Source organism: Salvelinus alpinus, chromosome 1 (assembly GCF_045679555.1).
Source record: "Salvelinus alpinus chromosome 1, SLU_Salpinus.1, whole genome shotgun sequence".
NCBI classification, from domain to species: Eukaryota; Metazoa; Chordata; class Actinopteri; order Salmoniformes; family Salmonidae; genus Salvelinus; species Salvelinus alpinus.
This window is the reverse complement of record NC_092086.1, coordinates 37,553,418-37,577,642: the sequence shown is the minus strand read 5'-3', so window position 1 is coordinate 37,577,642 and position 24,225 is coordinate 37,553,418. Positions and strand designations below refer to the sequence as shown.

The 24,225-nt window shown below is 45.8% G+C and overlaps 1 protein-coding gene across 6 annotated transcripts; it reads right to left on the bottom strand.

Moving 5' to 3' along the window:
• Nucleotides 1-4,377: 4,377 nt before the first annotated feature.
• On the bottom strand, nt 4,378-21,476 carry LOC139574930 (mediator of RNA polymerase II transcription subunit 25-like). 6 transcript variants are annotated; one of them, XM_071399859.1, is made up of 20 exons: nt 21,325-21,476; nt 18,561-18,688; nt 18,423-18,468; nt 18,182-18,306; nt 17,983-18,081; nt 16,299-16,419; nt 16,012-16,168; nt 15,794-15,921; nt 15,609-15,684; nt 15,038-15,312; nt 14,810-14,908; nt 13,706-13,791; nt 13,525-13,582; nt 13,319-13,426; nt 12,812-12,985; nt 8,230-8,343; nt 7,962-8,033; nt 5,729-5,893; nt 5,412-5,532; nt 4,378-4,906 (listed from the first exon to the last, which is right to left on the bottom strand). In XM_071399859.1, exons 2-20 carry the CDS (start codon nt 18,683-18,685, stop codon nt 4,800-4,802), a joined length of 2,256 nt encoding a protein of 751 aa, XP_071255960.1. In that variant the 5' UTR covers nt 18,686-18,688; nt 21,325-21,476; the 3' UTR covers nt 4,378-4,799. The 6 variants fall into 6 exon arrangements, 5 of the variants coding, with proteins under 5 accessions (XP_071255960.1, XP_071255962.1, XP_071255963.1 ...); XM_071399861.1 differs by having other exon boundaries at nt 13,706-13,788; XM_071399862.1 differs by having other exon boundaries at nt 15,609-15,657.
• Nucleotides 21,477-24,225: the final 2,749 nt, after the last annotated feature.

The window sequence follows — 24,225 nt, the reverse complement described above, 5'->3', positions numbered from 1 at the left end:
TTACAGGGGATGGAGTCAATACCACTTCATTGACTCCATTACAGCCATTATTATGAGCCGTCCTCCCCTCAGCAGCCTCCAGTGAAATACATATAATCCTGACAGAAAGCTGATGAAGATAAATGTGCATCTGTGTGTTTTTAGTTGTTACTCTACAGGTTATACTCAGAGTTTGAAGTTGAGTAGGTAGAGAGAGAGAGGGGGGGGAGTAGGGGGAGAGGGAGAGAGAGGGAGGGGAGGGAGGGAGGGAGAAAGGGAGAGGGGAGAGAGAGAGAGAGGGAGAGAGAGAGAGGGGGGAGAAGGAGAGTGAGGGAGAGTGAGAGAGGGAGTGTGAGAGAGAGAGAGGGAGAGAGATAGAGGGATAGAGTGAGAGGGTTATATATAGAGAGAGAGCATATGAGTGTGTGTGAGAGAGAGAGAAAGTGAGGGGAGATAGAGAGAAAAAGAGTGTTTGGGTGTATGTGTGTGTGTGAGAGAGGTAGATAGGAGGGGATAGAGAGATTGGGAGAGAGAACGAGTGTGAGAGAGAGAGAGAGACGGATTGAGTGTGTGTGTGAGAGGGGGTAGGTAGAGATGCACACGTGTGCTTTTATTAGGGAACGTTCTCTGCTGTTTGGCTCTGACAGGTTCCCTTGGCAACGATCAAGCACATACAGTACCTAGAGCCCCACCCCCCAGCACACACATTCACTTATTGCTATGAATCTTTCAGAGCGGGTCTGTGTCCTCTCCATTTAGTATGATTTCTCTCAAATATGAGATCAATATTGTGATACTCAGGGATGGGAAGGGGCGTGTCAGTGGGAGACAGCGATTGGGGGACTGAGAGAGGAAGGAGAGGTCATTGCAATGAGAGACTGTATCCGTGCAATAGAGAGAGAGAGGGAGAGAAGGCGGGGGGGGGGCAGTGGATAATCAGATGGGCAATTAGTGGTGAATTGATAACGTTCTATATTCAGACATGGTGAATCAGTCTTTTTCACAGCCACTCTTCTCTCAGTCTCTCTCTCTCTGACACACACACACTCAGAACTTCTGTTTGTGCGAACGCAGCCTGCTTCACCGTCATTGTCATGTCCTATCTCCCTATACCTTCCTTGTCATTCCATGTAACGGACCATTTCATGAAAGTCAGTACGTTACATGTGATTGGGGCTCCCTCTAAGGTCTGTGTTTGGAATGGTGCCCACTCAATGCCTCCATTATGTACATGGCCTAAGCTGCCCCCCCAACCCCTTACCCCCCACCGTCTCTCTTCCGTTTACCCCACCAGTCCCACTCGCTGCAGTACACAATAGAGCACTCACTCCACTGACATCATATCTATACGATTAGCTTTCTTTCTCCCTCTTCCTCTCCGCCCTGTCCCCTACCCCCTCCATCTCTCTATGCAGTAACGGTGTGCCATTGTTCACAGCCTATAGAAGTCCCCTGGAATTCCATACCAATGTGCAGCGCTTTGCATTGCATCGCTCTCCCTAGCTCTCCCCTCCTCCTCCCCTGCATGCCTCCCTCCATCCCTTTCTCTATTAAATTTCCAGTCACACAACAGTGCAGTGGATATCCCTCCCTCTACCTCACACACACACACCACATCCCTCCCTCCTTCTCTCCCTCTCTTCTTCTCTCTCTCACACAGAGCTGTTGTCTGTCTGCCTGGATCTCTATCACTGCCTCTTGATATTGACTGTTCTTTCTCCACTTTGAACCTCTCAATCTCTCTCACCCTTGATATAGACCGCTCTCTTTTCACCTCCAATCTCTTCATCTCTCCACCCTCATCATTTAAAAGAGCCACACACACATCCACTCCTCCTTCCTCTCTCCGTTTGTGTCCCTGTACCGCAGTGTCTGCTCAGGAGTGCCCCCCTCTCCCCTCCCCCTCTCCGGCGCTGGGTTCTGTTCTGGCCGTCAGGGCAGCCTATAAGTGACTGATTGAGTGGACACCACAAGCCGTTAAATGAATAGAGATGGGAGCCGCTGGAAGGATGCAGTTCATATGAAGGTAGAACACTTGCAACCTAGTATCTGCAGCTCTGCGTTTTGGTTAAAGCTCTGTCCAGCTACGCTGGGTTGATGTTCCTGTTCCTCTCTGTGTTGGGCTGTGTTAGCACATTGAGATGTGCTTGGCTGCTGTAGCTCCCTCTGCAATGTTCAGATCTCATGGCTGCTGTGGTGTGGATGTTGCTGTGTTTGTGAGTTAAGTGTCTGTTAGCGTTAACTGCGTTAGCGGTTAGCGCTGGGAGCTGTGCCACGTTAGCACTCCGCTGGGCCGCAGCAACAAGGAGACCGTAGGGTATGAAGTGATCCAGACACACCGGCCATGCGGGAGGCACCCTGTTTCCCTTCTCAATAGCTCAGAGCTGAACTCTGCATCATCTGGAGGCCTTGGGAGACCTTTGGTCTTTATCTGATGGGTTAACAGCATGGACCCCAGCAGTAGACAACAACCTATCCTCTGTGATACATACCAAATTCAACATTCATCTCGTGACTAGCCAGGCTAGGATCCATCCATGCTCTGAAGCTTAGCTTTACACTCTGAAAGAGGAGCTGCACTCTGACACAGAGTTAACAAAGCCTGCATCTCCACCACTGAGTCGATAGACACCCATCAAACACCATCTGGCACCCCACATCCATTGACCTCCACCACCAGGCCCAGTGTAGCTCCACGACCAGGCCCGGGGTACCTCAACCACCAGGCCCAGTAAACCTCGACCACCAGGCCCTAAAAAGTAGAGACCAATCCAATTTAAGGTATGATATGATTCCCTCTCCAGGCTAAACGTAGCTGTACCAGAAGGCTGTAAAAACACATCCACTCACCGCTAGGCCTGATAACACTCCTCTCCTCCAGCATGCCATAAAACAAACTCTGCCCCCAGGCCCATAAACCCCATCAGGCCCAACAACACTTCTGCCACCAGGCCAATAAACTCCATCTCCAGGCCCTATAAACACCGAGGCTCACACAATGGCCCACTGTCCCCTTGACAACCAGGACGGACAGACCACAGCTAGAGAAACAGTGTCAACAGTCCCATTCAATAACATAGGCAAAAGAGCTAGGTCACATCTGCTCTATCAACTCAATATCACAACAAAATCATCATACTTTACTTTTAGTCTCATGCGTACTATTCTGCTACTTCCCTGCTCATATGGTAGAAGCAACATTTCAAAGATGTGTAGCTGGCATTAAAGGACACGCAGTGATGTCAAAATACGGAGAGATTAACTCAGCCCATTAGAAAGACAGAGAAGAGAAAGTGAGAGAGAGAGAATGTCAGCTCACAGGGTCACCCAGTGATGGAAGGAGGGAGGCAGATGAGAGATGAACGCCAGCCACTGGGGGACTAGTCAGTGTCTCTGTCTTTCCGTCTGTGAGAGTACGTGAGGGAGAGGTGGAGAAAAAAGCTTAGAAACAAGAACCCAGTGTCATGGTATCTAAGCAACCATCTTCGTCTCCCTGGTGACAGGGACTGACATCACTTCCCGTCTGTGCATCTGCACAGGGCTAACAATGTGTTGGTCTGTGGGGTAATAAGGTTCAAGTGTACATAATGTTTTGTTTTTCAGCATGTGTATACAGCTCACTGGACTGTGTGCAGTTAGTACAGGTGTCTGTGTATAATACACGCTACAGGATTTATTGCCAACAATATTTCATGGATGAGTTGAGTTATGTGAGTGTCTGCAATGTGTATGTGTGTTTAGTCTGTTTTTAGCCGCGTGAAGCTCATTTTGGGCACATATGTGGACACTGCCATGTGCGCATGCGGTCAGCCTGATTGTGCATTATGCCAGGGAAAACATGGCCAAGCGACGCCATCTGGTATAACTACTTGGCACAGGAGGCCTCGGTATGGTTCCACAACATATTGGAGTAGTTAGAATTAACACTGAAACCATTTGGCAGAAACACACTTCAAACTATATATCGGTGTGTCTATTTTAGTCATTCTCACACACTGCTGTAGTGTTAATACACACACATTCAGACAGACTACTGTCAGAAAGAGTTGGATAACAGGCATTCGGGCGCTAGATTAGGACTGTAGTGAAAACCTACAGGACGGTAGCTCCCCAGGAACAGGACTGTAGTGAAAACCTACAGGACGGTAGCTCCCCAGGAACAGGACTGTAGTGAAAACCTACAGGACGGTAGCTCCCCAGGAACAGGACTGTAGTGAAAACCTACAGGACGGTAGCTCCCCAGGAACAGGACTGTAGTGAAAACCTACAGGACGGTAGCTCCCCAGGAACAGGACTGTAGTGAAAACCTACAGGATGGTAGCTCCCCAGGAACAGGGTTGGAGAGCCCTGGTCTATGTGTATACTCACTTTTAAAAAGGACTCTACACATCAGTTGGCTCCTTGACAAAATGTATCTATTTCATCTCAATAAAACAACGTAATATAGCTCAAAAACACAACTTCAGGAAAAGTTAAATCTCAATAAAAAATACATTTCATATAAACAATTAAATGAATGTAAAACAGGTTTCCATACAAGCACACAACAGTGTAATGAACACTGTCCTCCCATTGGGTTGGCTTCATTAGGTGTGTGATAAGGTGTGTTTTTGTGTGTGTGTGCATATGCATGAGAGTGTGTGCTTGCATGTCCTCCCCTCATCATCTCCAATAACTCTACAGTACAAACTTTTGATATAAAAAAAAAAAAAAAAAAAAAAGCCAGAGTAGAAACTAGGAAAACTACATCTCCCAGTCTGCCCCCATGATGAAACTGAAAATGCTGGTTGCTGGGGGATGTAGTCTTTTTGGGTCCAAACTCAAATAAGGTCCATGAGAATCTCATCCTCCATGACGGAAGACACCTGGGGCATCCCGGGGGGCTGGGCTCCAGGGCCCCTCTGACCAGCAGCCATCATCATCTGACCTGAGAGGGAGAGAGAGAGAAGAGAGTTAACCTGGGACAGAAACATGTGCATTGATGACATTATCATAAACACAGTGGTAATAAACTACAGTCAGCGACGCACAAAGTAAACAGCATTATCGAGCAGACTTGAGCAAAAACCAAGAATGTGAAGTGCGAGTCTAAACTGCTCAGCTATCAGGTTGCAGCAGAGTGAAGGGCACCATGCACATACTCTATGAGACAGCATCACTCTAATCTGTGACATCCTCAATTCATCCTGCTGCTGGTGTCAACGCCATATAGCCCAGTCTCAGTCTGATAACCATAGGTACGGATGGGAGAGATATGTTCAAACACCCTCCCTTTTGAATTTAGCAGTTTACACACAAAAGGTCAATCATTAGGAAACAATTGTTTCCTAATGACAGATTGCATTCTAAAGCCAATCCTTGCACTGATGTCTAGCTCCAAACTGTCTTTACAGTGTGTGATGTGAGTGAAAGGGTCAACGGCTGTAGCTAACCTGCCAGGGGCTGTCTCCACTGGGCCTGCATTTGGGGGCCCGCTCCTGGAGTAGGGTGGACCAGCTGCCCTCCCAGCCCCTGGTGAGGCATCATGCCCTGCATGTGACCAACACCACCCTGCTGAGAGACAGGAACACAACACCTAGGTTACCATCAATCATACAGTAGGTAGGACCTTCATTCTTATATCCTTTATCATTAACCAATAGTGTGTGCAGTGGTGATCTGGCCCTGGCTACAAGACGATGCACTATAACAACAAATGTATTTCATGAATGACGGTCAAGGCTGGTAGAGTTAACTGTTGTGTTCTTACTGGCTGCTGTTGGCTGAGGAGGAGACTGCGCAGCTGCGGATTGGCTCCTGGGTTTGGTAGGCGGAGCATGGCACCCTGGGGTGGGGCCTGTCCACCCTGAGTGACCTGGTTGGGCGGAGCACCGGTGACAGGCTGATTAGGTGCGCCGGATGCTCTCATCGTCATCTGGATGAGAAGCAGAGAGTCGAAGAGGTTTAGAAGAAGGTTGGAGACATGAGAGGACTAAGTAGAGAGACTTTAAATACAGCGCCTTCAAAAAGTATACACACCGCTTCCCTTTTTCCATATTTTGTTGTGTTACAGCCTGAATTTAGATTTTGTGTCACTGATCTACACACAAAATTGAATTTTGTTTGTATAATATTTTAGAAAAAAATTATATCTAAACCGAAAAGTATTGAGTCAATAAGTATTCAAACCCTTTTTTATGGCAAGCCTAAATAAGTTCAGGAGTAAAACTTGGCTTAACAAATCACATAAGTTGCATGGACTCAATGTGTGCAATAGTGTTTAACATGATTTATGAATTACTAGACCATCTCTGTACCCCACACATACAGTACAACCATCTGTAAGGTCCCTCAATCGAGGAGTGAATTTCAAGCACAGATTCAACCACAAAGACCAAGGAGGTTGTTCAATGCCTCACAAAGAAGGGCAGAGATTAGTAGGTGTAAAATAAAATGTAAAAACGCAGATCATGAATATCCATTTGAGCATGGTGAAGTTATTAAATAGGCTTTGGAAGGTGTATCAATACACCCAGTCACTACGAAGTTACAGGCGTCCTTCCTAACTCAGTTGCCGGAGAGGAAGGAAACTGCTCAGGGATATCACCATGAGGCCAATAGTGACTTTAAAACAGTTACAAAGTTGAATAGCTGTGATAGGAGAACGGAAACCTGTACAGCAGGGATCATAAACTAGATTCAGCCGCAGAACGAGTTTTTCTTCAGCGAACGGTCAGTGGGACGGAACATAATAACAAATCATTTGTAGACTTCAAATTTCCCGCAAGAAGCCCAAACAGATATAAAATTTGACTAAAATAGAATAATTTCAAACCTTGCTTACATGTGTACACAATTACATATCTATTATACATGGGAATACTTTGGCGATTTCAAAAATTAAAAACACTTGGAGCTGATTTGCTGGTGTTTTTTCAGTCTTATGTCCAACAGAATATATTCCAAAACATGCATCCTGTTTGCAACAAGGCACTTAAAATGTGACAATTTTTAAAAGTATTTTGTCCTGAAAACAAATCGTTAGACTGTACCAGTCTTCATATTTTAAAGCATGGTGGGGCTGCATCGGCAAGGACTAAGGAGTTTTTTGGGATAAAAATAAATGGAATACAGCTATAAGCACAGTCAAAATCATAAAGGAAAACCTGGTTGTCTTCTTTCCAACAGATACTGGGCGAGGAATTCATCTTTCAGCAGGACAATAACCTAAAACACAAGGCCAAATCTACACTGGAGTTGCTTACCAAGACGACAATGAATGTTCCTGAGTGGCCTAGTTACAGTTTTGACTTAAATTGGCTTGAAAATCTATGGCAAAACTTGAAAATGGCTGTCTAGCAATGATCAACAATCAACTTGACAGAGATTGAAGAATTTTAAGAAGAATAATGGGCAAATATAGTACAATACAGAAACTTACCCAGAAAGACTCACAGCTGTAATCGTTGCCAAAGGTGCTTCTACAAAGTATTAGTCAGGGGTGTGAATACTTAGGTTAGAGATATTTCTGTACTTCATTTTCAATAAAATTTCTAACATTTTTAAACACATTTCCACTTTATCATTATGGGGTATTTGTGTGTAGATGGGTGAGAAAAAAAGTATTGAATCCATTTTGAATTCAGGCTGTAACACAACACAATGTGGAATAAGTCAAAGGGTATGAACACTTTCTGAAGGCACTGTACATATGATTCATTGGAACGGTGTACCGGGTTCACTTTAAAAAGAGACAGGCCGAATGTAACAATGTAACTCACTGAACCCAGAACATGCTGGGCTAGCTATATTTGGTAGCAGTGAGCACCCATTGAGACAGTGTGAGAGAGTAGCCAACACGTGCAGAGTGGAGAGGAGCTGCTCACCAACCAGGCAGGTGCCAAAACAAGCACAGGGAGAGTTTGTGCCTGGTAAAGTTCAGTGCATTTTTAAAAATGTATTTTGGGTGAGAGTTTTTGTGTATGTGTGTGTGTGAGTCTCACCAGGTTGGCCTGTCTCTGCTGTTCCTCCATCAGAGTGACCTGACTAACAGAGGGCATGCCCACCACCACAGACTGAACAGAGGAGAGAGAGAAGAGGAGGAAGAGGAGGTGCAGAAGGGGAGGAGATGAAAGTCATTGCGGGACATGCAGTCATTGCGGGACAATAGAAACAGGAGATGCAGACAGGAGGAGTGTGTTAGGGGAGAAGGGAGAGGGAGGAAAGGAGGAGTGCACACAAGCTGAGACACCACAGGATTAATCACAGTACCTGCTGCTGCACGTTGCCATGGGAGACAGGGATGGGCCCCTGCGGCCGGTTGAGGAAGTTCTGATTGGGTTGAACCTGGCCAGGTGGCCCTGGCATCGGCCCTCCTGAACCTAACTGGAGAAGAGAACCAACAAGGTTACTTTTCTAGTGTAAGGTTTACATGTGTTACCAACATCCGTATAACTATGACACATATGTACGGTGTATCGCTTATAATGGTATTCCTGCCTATCCTAACCTGTCTAATCCTGCAACTGGATGAGACAACACCATCATCTACGACATGTGTCAAACTCAAGGCCACAAGATGATTCAATCCTGCCTGCAGTTTTTTATCTATAATATTTTTTCGGGGGAAAACCAATCTCAATTGACATTGCAATGACTAAAACCAAATCAAAACTCTGTAGAAATTATAATTGACCTACATTTATAGTCTCCTCACTGTCCAGTTTGCTAACAGTCATCGAAAGCTAACAGTCAACGAAAGCTAGACAGTCAGGGAGCAAATTCCAAAAGAGATGGAGGAATATTTTTGCACATTTTGACGGCAAGGAAATATTACCCATTTGAAGTGCGGCCCTCCAGACCTCGGTGAAGACAGAATGTGGCCCGCGGGGTAAATTAGTTTGACACCCCTGATCTAGGATCTGTAGTCTCTCAGGATAAAAGCTGTCCGTCTCCTCTATTTTCTCCTCTCTCTTCCCTGTGGACTTCCTATTTAACTCAGCAGCCTGCCTAAAAACACCCAGAGCACACATTAAAGGCCCAGTGCAGTCAAAACGTGATTTTACTGTGTTTTACACACTGCGGTTGGAATAATACTATGAAAATGATGATAATGCTCTTTCAGTGTCAGAGCTGTTTTAAAAGACCATCTGAAATATTGTTTTGGTGGGTTGGCGTTTTGGGCTAGCTGGTGACATCACCAGGCGGTGATGAGAGTTCCAAACCTCTCTGCCAATAACAGCCAGTTAAGTTTTCCCCTCTCCACTCAGACCATTCCCAGACAGCTTAAGAAAATGTTCTTTGCTAAGAAGCTATTTTTTACAATTTTAACTAGGGATGTGCATGTATTCAAATACTTTAATTTTATCAACAAAAAACAACATAGGCCTATTTTAACACTGAAAAAGCCTTTTCGAAATTAAATGTGACATTTCAAATAATTAAAACATTTTCTGTATAGTTTATAATAAAACAAACTTTACAATGTAGTTTTTATGACGTGCTCTCCAGAAGAAAAAAAGAAGAGGTATCCTTCACGTGTGTAGCTTGTTATTTATGTAGGCCAATCAAAGCTGCGAAGAGGCTCAATGTGTAGAAAATGTAGTGAGAGTTTACTAATACATGCGAGATGGAATAAAATGATGTAATTAAAAGTTAGCGAAATGAGAAGGGGTAGGCTACAACGAGCAACCAACAGGTAGGTTGTTGTTAGCCTAGCTAACTATAGCCGTCTTTCTCACATACACCGCCCCCTCTGCAGCTGCAGCAATAGTGCGCCAGCATCTCTTCTTCAGGCAGCAGTGCTCAGGTTAAAGTTTAAAAACCACATGTATATAGAATATCCAGATATCTGACAAATATTCATGATACTATTCAAATAGTGAAATTATTTCTAACCCCCATCCATAATTATAATTGAATACAATCACAGTAAGGTACTTAATTGTTACCCAGAAATGATTTGATATTGAGAGAAAAACAGCTGCATTGGACCTTTAACATCAAGTCATCTGTATGGTTCAGGGAAAATATTCAATTTGGGTCTTTCACGGTTATAAAATCATATCTAAATCACCAATAACACTATTCCAGAGCCTCGTCTGGAAAAAAAATACCCCATACAACGATCAAATAATTGAAATTTTAATTGTGTTGAGATTGTCATAGCAATTCTCCATTAGCATTGCAGCTTTGAATATGTAATGGGACACAAGGTCTCCGTCTTCTCTAAATACACACGGTCTAACATGTTTTTCACAGAAAATTAGCAGCATGAGTAGACAGGCGGCATCAACTATTTAATTTTACCTTTATTTAACTACAACGAAAGCCTCCGAGATAAAGATCAAGTGCAGCAAGTAAGACAGGACATCGCCGACGGACTTGAGAACATCAACAAGACCCTACTGCCTGGGAAGCTCAAGCTTTGGTGCCTACAGTTTGGACTTCTCCCCCGGGTAATGTGGCCACTCACCGTCTATGAGGTCCCAATAACAACAGTGGAGAAGATGGAGCGAACCATTACCTCATACGTGAAGAAATGGCTGGGTGTCCCACGATGCCTGAGTAACATCGGCCTCTATGGCAAAGGGGTCCTTGAACTACCACTTACAAGTCTAACGGAGGAGTACAAGTGCTCTAAAGTAAGACTTCAGATGACATTGAAGGACTCCAAAGACCAGACCATTAGCAAGGCTGCACCTCCCCTACAAACTGGACGGAAATGGACATCATCCAAGGCTGTGCAGCAAGCAACATCAGCCCTGAGACACCAAGACATTGTGGGGAATATCCAGCATGGAAGAGGAGGCTTTGGCCTGGCAGCAAGCAAACCAACGTTCCATAAGGCAACAACATCTGAACGCAGGAAGCTGGTGGTCGAGGAGGTGCGCAGACAGGAGGAGACTGCAAGAAGTGCAAAGGCTGTCTCTCTTGCTAAACAAGGGCAATGGACGCGGTGGGAAGGCCTGGAGAGGAGAAAGATCAACTGGAGTGAGCTTTGGCAAATGGAGGCAAGCAACATCAGCTTCATCATAAGAGCTGTTTATGATGTGCTTCCATCACCAAAAAACCTACATCAATGGTATGGCGAGGACCCGACCTGCCCCCTCTGCCCAGCTCCAGCGACTCTCAGGCATATAATGACAGGTTGCAAGACCAGCCTCTCACAAGGCCGCTACACCTGGAGGCACAATCAGGTCCTCAAGAGCCTGGCTGCAGCACTTGAGACCAAGAGGAGTGCAACCAATTCATTACCTCCAAAAACAAGCAATCCCGTCAAAACAACAACATTCATCCGGGAGGGACAGAAAAGGCCCAAGCATCCTCCTACAAAGCCAGAAACTGGACACCTAGGCATGGCCCGGGACTGGAAGATGCTTGTCGATATTGGCCAGCAACTCATTTTTCCACCTGAGATTGCTTCTACCAACCTTAGGCCAGACATGGTACTCTGGTCCCCTTCACGAAAGGCTGTGTACATCATAGAGCTCACAGTCCCGTGGGAAAACTCTGTTGAAGAGGCCTACGAGCGTAAGAAACTGCGTTACACAGAGTTGGCAGCAGACGCAACTCAGCGTGGCTGGAATGCAAAAGTCTGGCCAGTTGAAGTGGGATGCAGAGGATTCGTGGCTTCTTCCACCATCAGGTTGCTGAAAGAACTTGGAATCCATGGACAGGCTCTGCGGCAGACCGTCAGAGCAGTTTCTCAAGCAGCTGAAAGAGGCAGCCAGTGGATCTGGATCAAACGGAAGGACCCTTGCTGGGCTATAATTTCATGACCCCCCCACCCCCACCTGAGAACCCAATTCAGATCCCTCCAACTTGAGGAGGGCATATGAGGTATGCGGTCAGCTGTAGGGCTGGCTCAGGGAAGAGGACGCCCCTGCCTTGCATAGTCCCGTGGGAAATCTTAATTGGGCATGGGACACAAGCTAAGGCTTGATCACCCTTTAGCTGGCCACCTTTGATGAGGGTGTTTAGTAATTAAAGGCCGAAACACCCACTGATTCGAAGGCACACTACTGAGGATGTGTCCCAAAATTGACATCTTAACCCAGTCTAAGAAATAAACCTCCCATGCCACTCTGTCAACATCACGGCAAATCTCATGTGAGTGCATACCATCTATTGGCACAATGGACAGTTTTTAACATCTCGTCCCGTGTTTTATGATTCTAGGCAAGTCAGTTAAGAACAAATTCTTATTTTCCTTGTATAATGGGAGCAGAAAGGCTGTGAGGATATAAAGTCATGTAGACCACAGGCAGGTTGGATTTGTAACTGAGGCATTCCGTTTCTCTGTCACAAAATCTGCAGGCTAAATGTTTACCTGAAGGAAAACACGGTATCCTAACGGTTGTTAGAATTGTGTTGGCTGTAATCAAGATGAAACCAGAAATGACATGAGGCGGTGCTCTCAAACTGAAAAACATTTTCCGCAGAACCTAGTGGTTCGAGCGTTGGACTAGTAACCGAAAGGTTGCAAGATCGAATTCCTGAGCTGACAAGGTAAAAATCTGTTGTTCTGCCCCTGAACAAGGCAGTTAACCTACTGTTCCTAGGCCATCATTGAAAATAAGAATTTGTTCTTAACTGACTTGCCTAGTTAAAAAGGTTAAAAAAAAAAAGTTTAAAAAATTTACCACCTCATTGGCCCAAGACTGCTCTTGGGAAGCCCTTCCACTGTGCTGACCTAGTATAGCTCCAGTCACTAGCGTGTATACTACCCCCTTTTCTCCAGGTTTAATCCCTTCATTCCCTCCTAACTCACAGAGTGGTGCTGCTGGACCTGTCTGTCTGACGCACCGAGCAGTGTTTGTGGTGGTTGATGACCCGTGTCTGTATGACTCACCGAGCGGTGCTGCTGGACCTGTTTGTGGTTGGTGATGACCTGTCGGATGCCGTTGACGAAGCCGCTCTGGTCGTTGGGGATGAGGCCCATGAAAATCCTCTTCTTGGAGGAGTAGAGCAGCATGAGCACCCGCACCTCACAGGGGGCGCTGTGGGGGAAGTGGACGCACCCCGCCTGCAGCCAGAGGGGGGACATAGGTCAGAGGTCAGCACTGTCTGTCAGTCTGTCACAGCCCTCGTCATAGTTCAAGTGATCCAAAACCAGTCAACCGACAGCGTTGAAAACCTCTGTAGCCATTTACTAAATGATGAGCAACATGGTGCCCCCTCTAGTGTTCTCAGAGTGTAACTGCAGCCCATTTATATCTGCCTAGTCCATCTAGTGCACAATGGAGTGAACTGCTGATGTCTATTGTTGAGACTCCACTGTATTGAATATTGAGATGGAAAAGGATAGGGACAGATGGCAGCAAAAATAGAGAATGTGAAGCAGAAGAGCTGGACTTACAAATCCAGTGGCCATGATACGATAAAGACCTTTTAGTGACTCCACATCTTTGTTGGTGAAGAGAAACTGAACCATTCTAGAGTTTCTGAAGAGGGGACCGAGTGTTGTCTGGGGAGGGAGAAAGACTTTATTTAGATGTCTGTATTCTCAATGTCATCGAGTCATTTCTGAACATACATGCACGCACGCAGAGAGGGTTCTCTCACCAGTAGCTGTTGTGGGATCAATTGCATGATGAGCTTCTGTGGCCACTGGTCGGCATTTCTGTCATGAAGAACAGGGAACAAAACAATCAGAACTCTCCATACATATAGCAATACACACAATGACCAATCAGTGCAGCTGACACTGGCATGATATCTAAGATAGTTGCAGTGAAACACTCACAGGTTCTCTCCTTGGTTGACTTGCACCTGGCAGGGCAGGGAGCGAGTGAGTTTGGTATTGGAATCCATAGACGAGGCTTTGGGCTTCTGAAGTGATGGATGGAGAGAGGGTGGGGGAGGTAGGGAGGGAGGGAGGAGAGGAATGGAGGGATGTTTGGAGAAACAGAAGGAGAGGTTTGGAAGTTAGCATACAGTGACCAGGGGGCTTTGGTCCTACACCCAGGGGCACCGTTTGAATAAAAACCTCCATGTTAGAAATTACCCAACATGCAAAATAGTGCTGCCACTGGAACATTGTGAAGAGGATAGATGGCGCCAATCCTACAGGAAAATAAGCAGCAGCGTTCATCTTCAGGGGATCAATAGTTAATCAATCCCAGATTGGTCAGCTCTGCTGCAGTCCCTGTTGACCATTACTACTGCATTGTGTTGGGATTAAAGACCAGATGTATAGGTTCTTTATATGTGTACTGTAAGGCATTTGGGAGGACTCTCGTGGATTAGAGGAGACTAAGATATGATCCAGCAATATCCTGACCTGAACATTACAAGGAACATATGCAAATCTAACCTGAATGCTCCATCTATTGATACGTGACTTCAGATGCACTTTAGTGACCTGTGGCAATACTATGTCTATTGTCTATGTGTTTGGTGATTTTGTGGTCGAACTGTGTGTTGGTTACAGTGTGTAGGCTTGCTGCACATTGTTGTGTGGTAGAGTTTCATGGTCAACAGGTATCACAGAAGAAGTAGTCCAAATCAGTCAATACTTAGTGATTATTGACCAAGTCAGGTTTTCAAAAGGCTTGGAAACACAAACATCTCTTTAGTATTTTAGATCATTAAAATGCATGTTCCTCTACAACAGGTTCAATCATGTCAAGTAACTCCATCACTTTGACCTGAGGTGAAATCCATCACAAAGGTATAGTATGATTATTCACGTCACAATCAATGACAGTTGATTCAATCAGTTCCAAGCATAGCTTTGTTGCAGACCTTATAACATTTCCTTACAAGGTCAGAGGATGACAAACACACAAATAGAAGATGTATAGACCTCTTCAGCAGCATGTTTATACCAAGTTCTAGTTTCCCTCACCTCTTGCCACTCCAGCACCCCACTCCATGCTACAATCTTATTGGCAACGCCTTGCTGCTGCCCCCCAATCGGATTTGCCTGGGCTGCAGACACACCAGGCTATTAGAAGAAAATTAGAGAAAGAGAGAGCGTTAGATGGAGAGAAAGACAACTTGACTGGAGGCAGAGAAGTTGAATATTGATGTGGAGTATTGTGGGAAGATGATGCAACATATGGACAGGCCTCACCATGCCAGGCTGTGAGGATGGGGGCGTCTGCTGATTGGCTGTGGGCTGCTGCTGCTGAGGGGGCACCGGCTGCTGCTGATTGGGCTGTGGTTGTCCTGGCGGCTGGACTTGTTGCTGCTGCGGGGGAGGGGCTTGTTGCTGAGGCAACATGGGTGTGGAAACTGTGGTGACTGTGGATAGGCTGGGCTGACTGGAGGGAGCCAACTTAACTCCTGCTACAGATGGGAGAGTTGACTGACCACTGAATGGGGGACCAGGATTGACCATGCCTGGGACTGGATGAGGGATGCCAAAAAAAGACAAGGTAACAGACATAATAGACCCCTCATATTCACCTCTGGACTTCGAAGCCAGTTCCATACTGCCCCCCCCCACCCACATTCTAACCCTCTAATCAGGGACTGATTTTGACCCGGTGCATTTAATTCTCAGGTAGAACAGAAAACCTGCAGGCTCCGGACCTCGTAGGGTAAGAGGTGAACACTCCTGTAATAGACTAACAATCAACCTGGGCTGATGATCAACCATACTGGGGACAGAGGATAGAAGAATGCAGGCTATTGGTACTCACAGCGACTCTTCTGGTTGTTGGCTGCCTCTACAGCCATCTGTGCAGCTGCCTGAGCCGCGTTAAGGGAAGATGGGGGCTGACAGGGCAGCAAGAGAGGGAGAGAGAACACTGTGTCAGCTAAGAGCCTGTCAATCCAATGTTGATGGGCTGGTAAAAGCTGCCAAGTTAAAACATATCTTCAGTACCTGATATGGATGGGCCGTGCTTATTGGTGGAGGAGCCTGTGAGGTGGGACCAAGAGGAGGCTGACTGACAGGCAGGGGTTGAGTGGGTAGAATTGGTTTGAGAGGGCCCGATCCTCCCCCTGATGACACTGGAGAAAGAAACATTTTAGAATTTGATGGGCCAATACTGACTTCAATCAATTTGTTCACTGTCAAGTATTTCGAGTGCTGCTCCTCACCAGGAAGTGAGATACCCCTAACCAGGATCATGTGGAAGGGGTCTTGGCTGTAGTCTGGGTGGGGGTCGACTGGTCCCCCGACTGGTGACGCCCTATCGAACAGCGCCCGTAACGCTGGCAGTTTCCGTGGCGACACCACAGAAAAATGAATCCCTCTCTGAGGAAGAGGCACAAGGTTATTATGGGGTATCAGCAGCCATTAATAAGTACACAAGTCACAACATTCCCCAAAATGGCCCAGCGGGTAGTCTATACAGGCTACCTGATAGAGGTGCTATGTTACTTACGTCTCTGATGATCTTGACCAGATTGTCTGCAGTGCAGCCCGTATAGCTGACACTCTCCACGGCAGGGAGCAGGTATGGCGGAGAGTTACACAGCAGCACACAGACTTTGTGTGTCTGACCTCTGATTAATAGAGACAAGAGACATATGCTAGTGTGTGTGTGTGTGTCTACTAAACTCAGCAAAAAAAGAAACGTCCCTTTTTCAGGACCCTGTCTTTCAAAGATAATTCGTAAAAATCCAAATAACTTCACAGATCTTCATTGTAAAGGGTTTAAACACTGTTTCCCATGCTTGTTCAATGAACCATAAACAATTCATGAACATGCACCTGTGGAACGGTCGTTAAGACACTAACAGCTTACAGACAGACGGTAGGAAATTAAGGTCACAGTTATGAAAACTTAGTAAAGAGGCCCTTCTACTGACTGAAAAACACCAAAAGAAAGATGCCCAGGGTCCCTGCTCATCTGCATGCACGTGCCTTAGGCATGCTGCAAGGAGGCATGAGGACTGCAGATGTGGCCAGGGAAATAAATTGCAATGTCCGTAATGTGAGATGCCTAAGACAGCGCTACAGGGAGACAGGACAGACAGCTGATCGTCCTCGCGGTGGCAGACCACGTGTAACACCTGCACAGGATCGGTACATCTGAACATCACACCTGCGGGACAGGTACAGAATGGCAACAACAACTGCCCGAGTTACACCAGGAACGCACAGTCCCTCCATCAGTGCTCAGACTGTCTGCAATAGGCTGAGAGAGGCTGGACTGAGGGCTTGTAGGCCTGTTGTAAGACAGGTCCTCACCGGACATCACCGGCAACAACGTCGCCTATGGGCACAAACCCACCGTCGCTGGACCAGACAGGACTGGCAAAAAGTGCTCTTCACTGACAAGTCACGGTTATGTCTCACCAGGGGGGGATGGTCGGATTCGCATTTATCGTCGAAGGAATGAGCGTTACACCGAGGCTTGTACTCTGGAGCGGGATCGATTTGGAGGTGGAAGGTCCGTCATGGTCTGGGGTGGTGTGTCACAGCATCATCGGACTGAGCTTGTTGTCATTGCAGGCAATCTCAACGCTGTGCGTTACAGGGAAGACATCCTCCTCCCTCATGTGGTACCCTTCCTGCAGGCTCATCCTGATATGACCCTCCAGCATGACAATGCCACCAGCCATACTGCTCGTTCTGTGCATGATTTCCTGCAAGACAGGAATGTCAGTGTTCTGCCATGGCCAGCGAAGAGCCTGGATCTCAATCTGGGACCTGTTCCACATCTGGGACCTGTTGGATAAGAGGGTGAGGGCTAGGGCCATTCCCCCCAGAAATGTCAGGGAACTTGCAGGTGCCTTGGTGGAAGAGTGGGGTAACATCTCACAGCAAGAACTGGCAAATCTGGTGCAGTCCATGAGGAGGAGATGCACTGCAGTACTTAATGCAGCTGGTGGCCACACCAGATACTGACTGTTACTTTTGATTTTGACCCCCCCTTTGTTCAGGGAAACATTGTTCCATTTCTGTTAGTCAAGTCTGTGGAACTTGTTCAGTTTATGTCTGTTGTTGAATCTTGTTATGTTCATACAAATATTTACACATGTTAAGTTCGCTGAAAATAAACGCAGTTGACAGTGAGAGGACGTTTCTTTTTTTGCTGAGTTTAGTAATAAAAAATAACTCACATTTGCTCCCTCATCTTTTTGAAGTCATCAAAGAGCTGCAAGGCCACAGACAGACCCTCTGCGATGAGACTACAGCTCTCTGCTCCTCCTCCCATGAACCTGACAGAGACAAAGTTACACATTGATCAAGGAAGATTAATACTAACAAATCTTATCATGTCCTTCTAAATGGCATGACAAAAACAAAAACAAATCTTACTGGATGCTGTCAATCCATGAGACAAACTCAAAGGCTGAGCTGGTTGGTGCGTGACACTGGACGTAGGATTCAGGAGCACAGTCCACTGTGTTGAACACAACAAGACCATACTGTGTGCCTCCATACTGAGAGGAGAGAAGAGGAGAAGAGAATTGGCATTGTTGTTATCATACCTTCTTAAATAAAGAGTAAATAAATAGTAATAACCGTAAGGAGAAAACAAAGTTGAATTAAGACTCACATCTCCTCCAAAGTCTGTCTCTGCTGGAGGGCCTCCATTGAAGTACCTGTGATGATGGGACAGGGACCAAGTCAGGACTCCACAGAGCGATATTGTACATACCCAATGAAGCAAAAAGTACATTTGAAGTCCACTTACTCGATTGCAGGTAATATGTAATGTTTTCTGAGGGATTCAAAATAGGGGCCGAGGTTTGCAGTTCCTTCGATGACGAACACCACGTCTGCCACTTGATTGGCGCCAGGTTTAATAGGCAGGTCCATGATCTAGATGGAGAAAAAAAGTTGACTAGTTGAATCAGTTGCTGGGCCATAACAAAAGTTGCTCTCCCTGTGATTACTGGTTGTGCAATCTGTTAAATCTGACAATTAATCTTGATGGTTGTAAAGTCGCCTCAAATAAAACTGTGAAGGACCTCGGCGTTACTCTGGACCCTGATCTCTCTTTTGACGAACATATCAAGACTGTTTCAAGGACAGCTTTTTTCCATCTACGTAACATTGCAAAAATCAGAAATGTTCTGTCCAAAAATGATGCAGAAAAATTAATCCATGCTTTTGTTACTTCTAGGTTAGACTACTGCAATGCTCTACTTTCCGGCTACCCGGATAAAGCACTAAATAAACTTCAGTTAGTGCAAAATACGGCTGCTAGAATCCTGACTAGAACCAAGAAATTTGATCATATTACTCCAGTGCTAGCTTCCCTACACTGGCTTCCTGTTAAGGCAAGGGCTGATTTCAAAGTTTTACTGTTAACCTATAAAGCGTTACATGGGCTTGCTCCTACCTATCTTTCCGAGTTGGTCCTGTCGTACATACCTACACGTACGCTACGGTCACAAGACGCAGGCCTCCTAATTGTCCCTAGAATTTCTAAGCAAAGAGCTGGAGGCAGGGCTTTCTCCTATAGATCTCCATTTTTATGGAATGGTCTGCCTACCCATGTGAGAGACGCAGACTCGGTCTCAACCTTTAAGTCTTCACTGAAGACTTATCTCTTCAGTAGGTCATATGATTGAGTGTAGTCTGGCCCAGGAGTGTCAAGGTGAACGGAAAGGCTCTGGAGCAACGAACCGCCCTTGCTGTCTCTGCCTAGCCGGTTCCCCTCTCTCCACTGGGATTCTCTGCCTCTAACCCTATTACAGGGGCTGAGTCACTGGCTTACTGGTGCTCTTTCATGCCGTCCCTAGGAGGGGTGCGTCACTTGAGTGGGTTGAGTTACTGACGTGATCTTCCTGTCTGGGTTGGCGCCCCCCCTTGGTTTGTGCTGTGGTGGAGATCTTTGTGGGCTATACCCGGCCTTGTCTCAGGATGGTAAGTTGGTGGTTGAAGATATCCCTCTAGTGGTGTGGGGGCTGTGCTTTGGCAAAGTGGGTGGGGTTATATCCTTCCTGTTTGGCCCTGTCCGGGGGTATCATCGGATGGGGCCACAGTGTCTCCTGACCCCTCCTGTCTCAGCCTCCAGTATTTATGCTGCAGTAGTTTATGTGTCAGGGGGCTAGGGTCAGTTGGTTATATCTGGAGTACTTCTCCGGTGTCCTGTGTGAATTTAAGTATGCTCTCTCCTTCTCTCTTTCTTTCTCTCTCTCTCTCGGAGGACCTGAGCCCTAGGACCATGCGTCAGGACTACCGGGCATGATGACTCCTTGCTGTCCCCAGTCCACCTGGCCTTGCTGCTGTTCCAGTTTCAACTGTTCTGCCTGCGGCTATGGAACCCTGACCTGTCCACCGGACGTGCTACCTGTCCCAGACCTGCTGTTTTCAACTCTCTAGAGACCGCAGGAGCGGTAGAGATACTCTTAATGATCGGCTATGAAAAGCCAACTGACATTTACTCCTGATTATTATTTGTGAACATTTATGAACATTTGAACATCTTGGCCATGTTCTGTTATAATCTCCACCCGGCACAGCCAGAAGAGGACTGGCCACCCCTCATAGCCTGGTTCCTCTCTAGGTTTCGGCCTTTCTAGGGAGTTTTTCCTAGCCGCCTTGCTTCTACACCTGCATTGCTTGCTGTTTGGGGTTTTAGGCTGGGTTTCTGTACAGCACTTCGAGATATTAGCTGATGTACGAAGGGCTATATAAAATAAACTTGATTTGATAGGTATGCATAACATACTGTGATTTGTTACCTAGGTTTACGTTATGATAGCTAACTATTTAACGATACCTCGCACGAACACTCGATCTTGATAAAACGATTAGCAGATGTAAAGTTGTCCATCAGTCCAGAATCAGTTGTCCATATTGAAAAATAACCAAATCAGGCATAGTACGTTAGGCAGAAGATTAGAACTAGACAGGCGTAAAATGCATAATTAGCTACACTCCTTTGGTCGTTTTTAGCTGAACAACTATAAATAACCGTATACCGATGGACCACGGCTACTGATTATGCTCAGTCACAGAAAGCATCCTAAAGTCAAAGCATCCTAAGTCACGTGTGTGTGTGTGTGTCATTACGTCTTGCAACGGAAACCGTTTAAGAACCAAACGGGAGCAAAAAATAATAATAACGGGGGGGTCCTACCCGAATTTGCCTAATAGAAACTATTGTTCGTGACAAAACGTTTTCCGTTTGGAGTAAACTGTAGAATCGGCGTAATAAACACACCCCATAGTCAGCCAACGTTAGCTTAGCTCCCGCTAACTTTTGTACTTCAATAACCAGCAACTCTTACATTCACTATGAAGTTATCCAGCTAACGGTAATGTGGTTAACATTTCAAACATTTTAATAGACTAATATTAAAGCTTTAGTAAGCGAAGTAGAAATTCCATTAATCGTGGGCATGTAGACATTATAGCATTAGCGAGGTGGCCACAAGCCAATGCTAGCCAAAGGATCTCCATCAGCAAATCATTAATTGCGTTCAGCTAGCTATATGGCTACTCACCTGGCGGTATTTAGCCGTCAGCCAAATAATTGTGTTTTTGACGAGGCCAAATACTTAAATTTTACAGTTAATAAAACGAAACCATTGTCATTTTGACACACAAAGTAGGCCGTGCCGAAAACAAACCACTAGTCAAACGTTCTGTTATCGACATCTCAGGCCTGGTTGGGCTTGAAAATGGACCTTAAGGGATGCTCAATCAACAACCGAGCAACTGATCAAGAACTGATTGACCTCTCTATGGCTGCCATTAGGAACCTAAGCGGTAACTGACAGTCCTGACAGTCAGTGACAGTCCTATCATTTATACCAAATTGATGACATTTACAGTGAAATTATAGAGACATATAATATACATGAGATATTATTTATTTGCCATATATGCCATACCGCCTTGTTACACCAGAGGTCAGCACAGTCTGCCAGTCTTAGAAAATGACTAGGCCTTGAATGCAGTGAGCTGCATGATTTGAAAGACAACAGGCAAGGAAGTGATACATCAGTGATTATAGCCCCCCTTGTCCATGTACCCAGTACATCAAGCATAAACCTATACGTCCTGTACGTTAACATAGGTTGTTAAATGGGCCTACAGGTTCTGCCTAACCCCCTTGCCAACATAACCTTTTTATAACCAAGACATGTCTCGATCACCTCCTATCCTCTGCTGAAACAAGCACATAATTACTGGGGCGGCCTTCAGCGAGCTAACCTTTTGTCAAATCAACACAATGTGCCACGAGCGAAACCTGTGAAACCCACAACGCAACGGGCGCTGTGTTTCTCTCGTCCAACAATAGAATCTATTCCCCTGTGGCACTGTGAGCCAGTCAGCACAGCGAACAGCAAAGGGCATCAGAGCTCATCAAACTCAATCCCACAGAAACAATGTTCTGAATCCATTTAACCCAATTTAAAGCAGTGTAAGGCGCTGTAAAGAGGCAGCGGTTCTATTTAGGCCATGGGCAAACAGCAAATGAGGGCCACATCATGGGCGCTGGCTCCCAATGACCTTAGCAGGGTTTATGCGGGGCAAGGAGTGTGCCCAAGGCTATCCTTGGGTCCCAAACTCATTAAACCCACACAGCCTTTCATTCTGACTTAAGCACAGTGGCCAAATTAATTCTGGTGAAAGGGACCGGGTGTCCATCCCTTTCTAGGGCACTTTGATGTATTTTGTAGCTCTGAGGGAAGTGCAGTTTATCACTGCTTTTGAAGTTCAATTGGCAGAACCGGCAGTTCTCCTGCAATTAGAAAAGCTTGCAACTCCTGATGTGGTCGGAAAACAAATTTAGTCACTGTTGTAATTTGACTTCCTCTTGGTGATGAGAAATGGCATATTGCTTTAGGGGACTTTTCTGTGGGGTTTGATAATTCTTCTCTATCAGGTGCTTTGATTGCCCTGTCTGGTTGTTCCAGGTGGGGTGTAGTATAGACGATCCCTCTTTTGACCGGCTCCTCCAGCTGGGAGAGAGGGGACCATCTGGTCCTCAACAGGTAATCACCACCAACACACTGATACACCGGACATACAGACAGAACTGGGTTACGACAAATAACAGACACTGATTTTGGAAAACAGTATTAGGTCAAAACACAAATAAGCACACACACACACAAGGTTATTTCTAATTCTGGGGTGACATTTATGAACATTTATGGAGGCATAACATTAAGTTGAAAATGTGAAATTGTATAGGGAGTGGACTGAAAAGTGTAGCCATATTGCATATGATGAGTCTTACACCGCACAGTGAATATTTATATTTTTGTCACATAGATATGAGGTTTACATTCCCTGTATCTATATGGTGTCGTTGCTTTCTTTCCTTGCTAAATTCAAAAACACCAAAGGCTCACCCACAGCAATGCCATCTATATTTAATGAGATAACAGAATACATTACCATTATATAGTAATGAGTAATATATTAGCAATAACGCGCAGCTGACAGCTTTCTAATAAATCCCTCCAGTGTGATAGAAACAGCTCTATGTATTGTATTGCACACACCTCCCCCAGTCTCCCCCCCTCCCTCCCTCTCTGCTTCTTTCAGCTCACTGAACTGAGTGAAATGTCTTTCCGACTAAATATTTTTTTTTTGCACGGTGGGAACGTTGCCATGGAGACAGTAGTTCCCCCGGCCCCTTCACCCACCTCCAGCCGCCCCCCCCCCAGCAGTTCATGGTGTTGTAGCAGTGCTAACTGGCGTGCTGCAGGTGCCCCGTTCGCCCCTAGACAAGTGTGTCTATATACAGACCTGTTCTCCTCCGCCTCTCCCTCACACACAAACACACTCTCTCACACACACACTCTTTCACTTCCATTCCTTGTCTTTTTAATTCATCTCCTCATCCACTCCCTGCCTTCCCCTTTCTCTGTGTCATTCCCCCTCACTCTCTTAATCCTTTCCTACTCCTCCTCTCTCTTTGTGTCACACACACACACGTGCATGCATGCGCGCACATACACTTCCCCCTCGGTTGGTGTAGCAGAGTTTCAGTGTGCTGATAGTGGGCATGACTGTAATGCTCAGTTCATAAGGGTATAATCACTGCATGACTTCCCTGGCATTTATATGACTACTAGAAAAGACTCACAAAGCAACAGTAGGTGGCAGACCAGAGAAAGACACACTCAGGGCAGGCAGCAGCACTCCACTTTGCATTTAGATAAAGTGAGGACAATAAAGAATTCATGACAAAGTGACTAAATAATTACACACGACGATAATGCACGGTAGGAAAGAGAGAGAGGAAGGTCCTATATGTTCAAAGAAGATTCAATATATATATAGGTCCAGTGTGTGTGTAGGCTACTGTATACGTACATAATGCACAAGGTTTGCACGCACACACACCTACTTCACACACAGTGATTAATAAACAAACACACACAGAA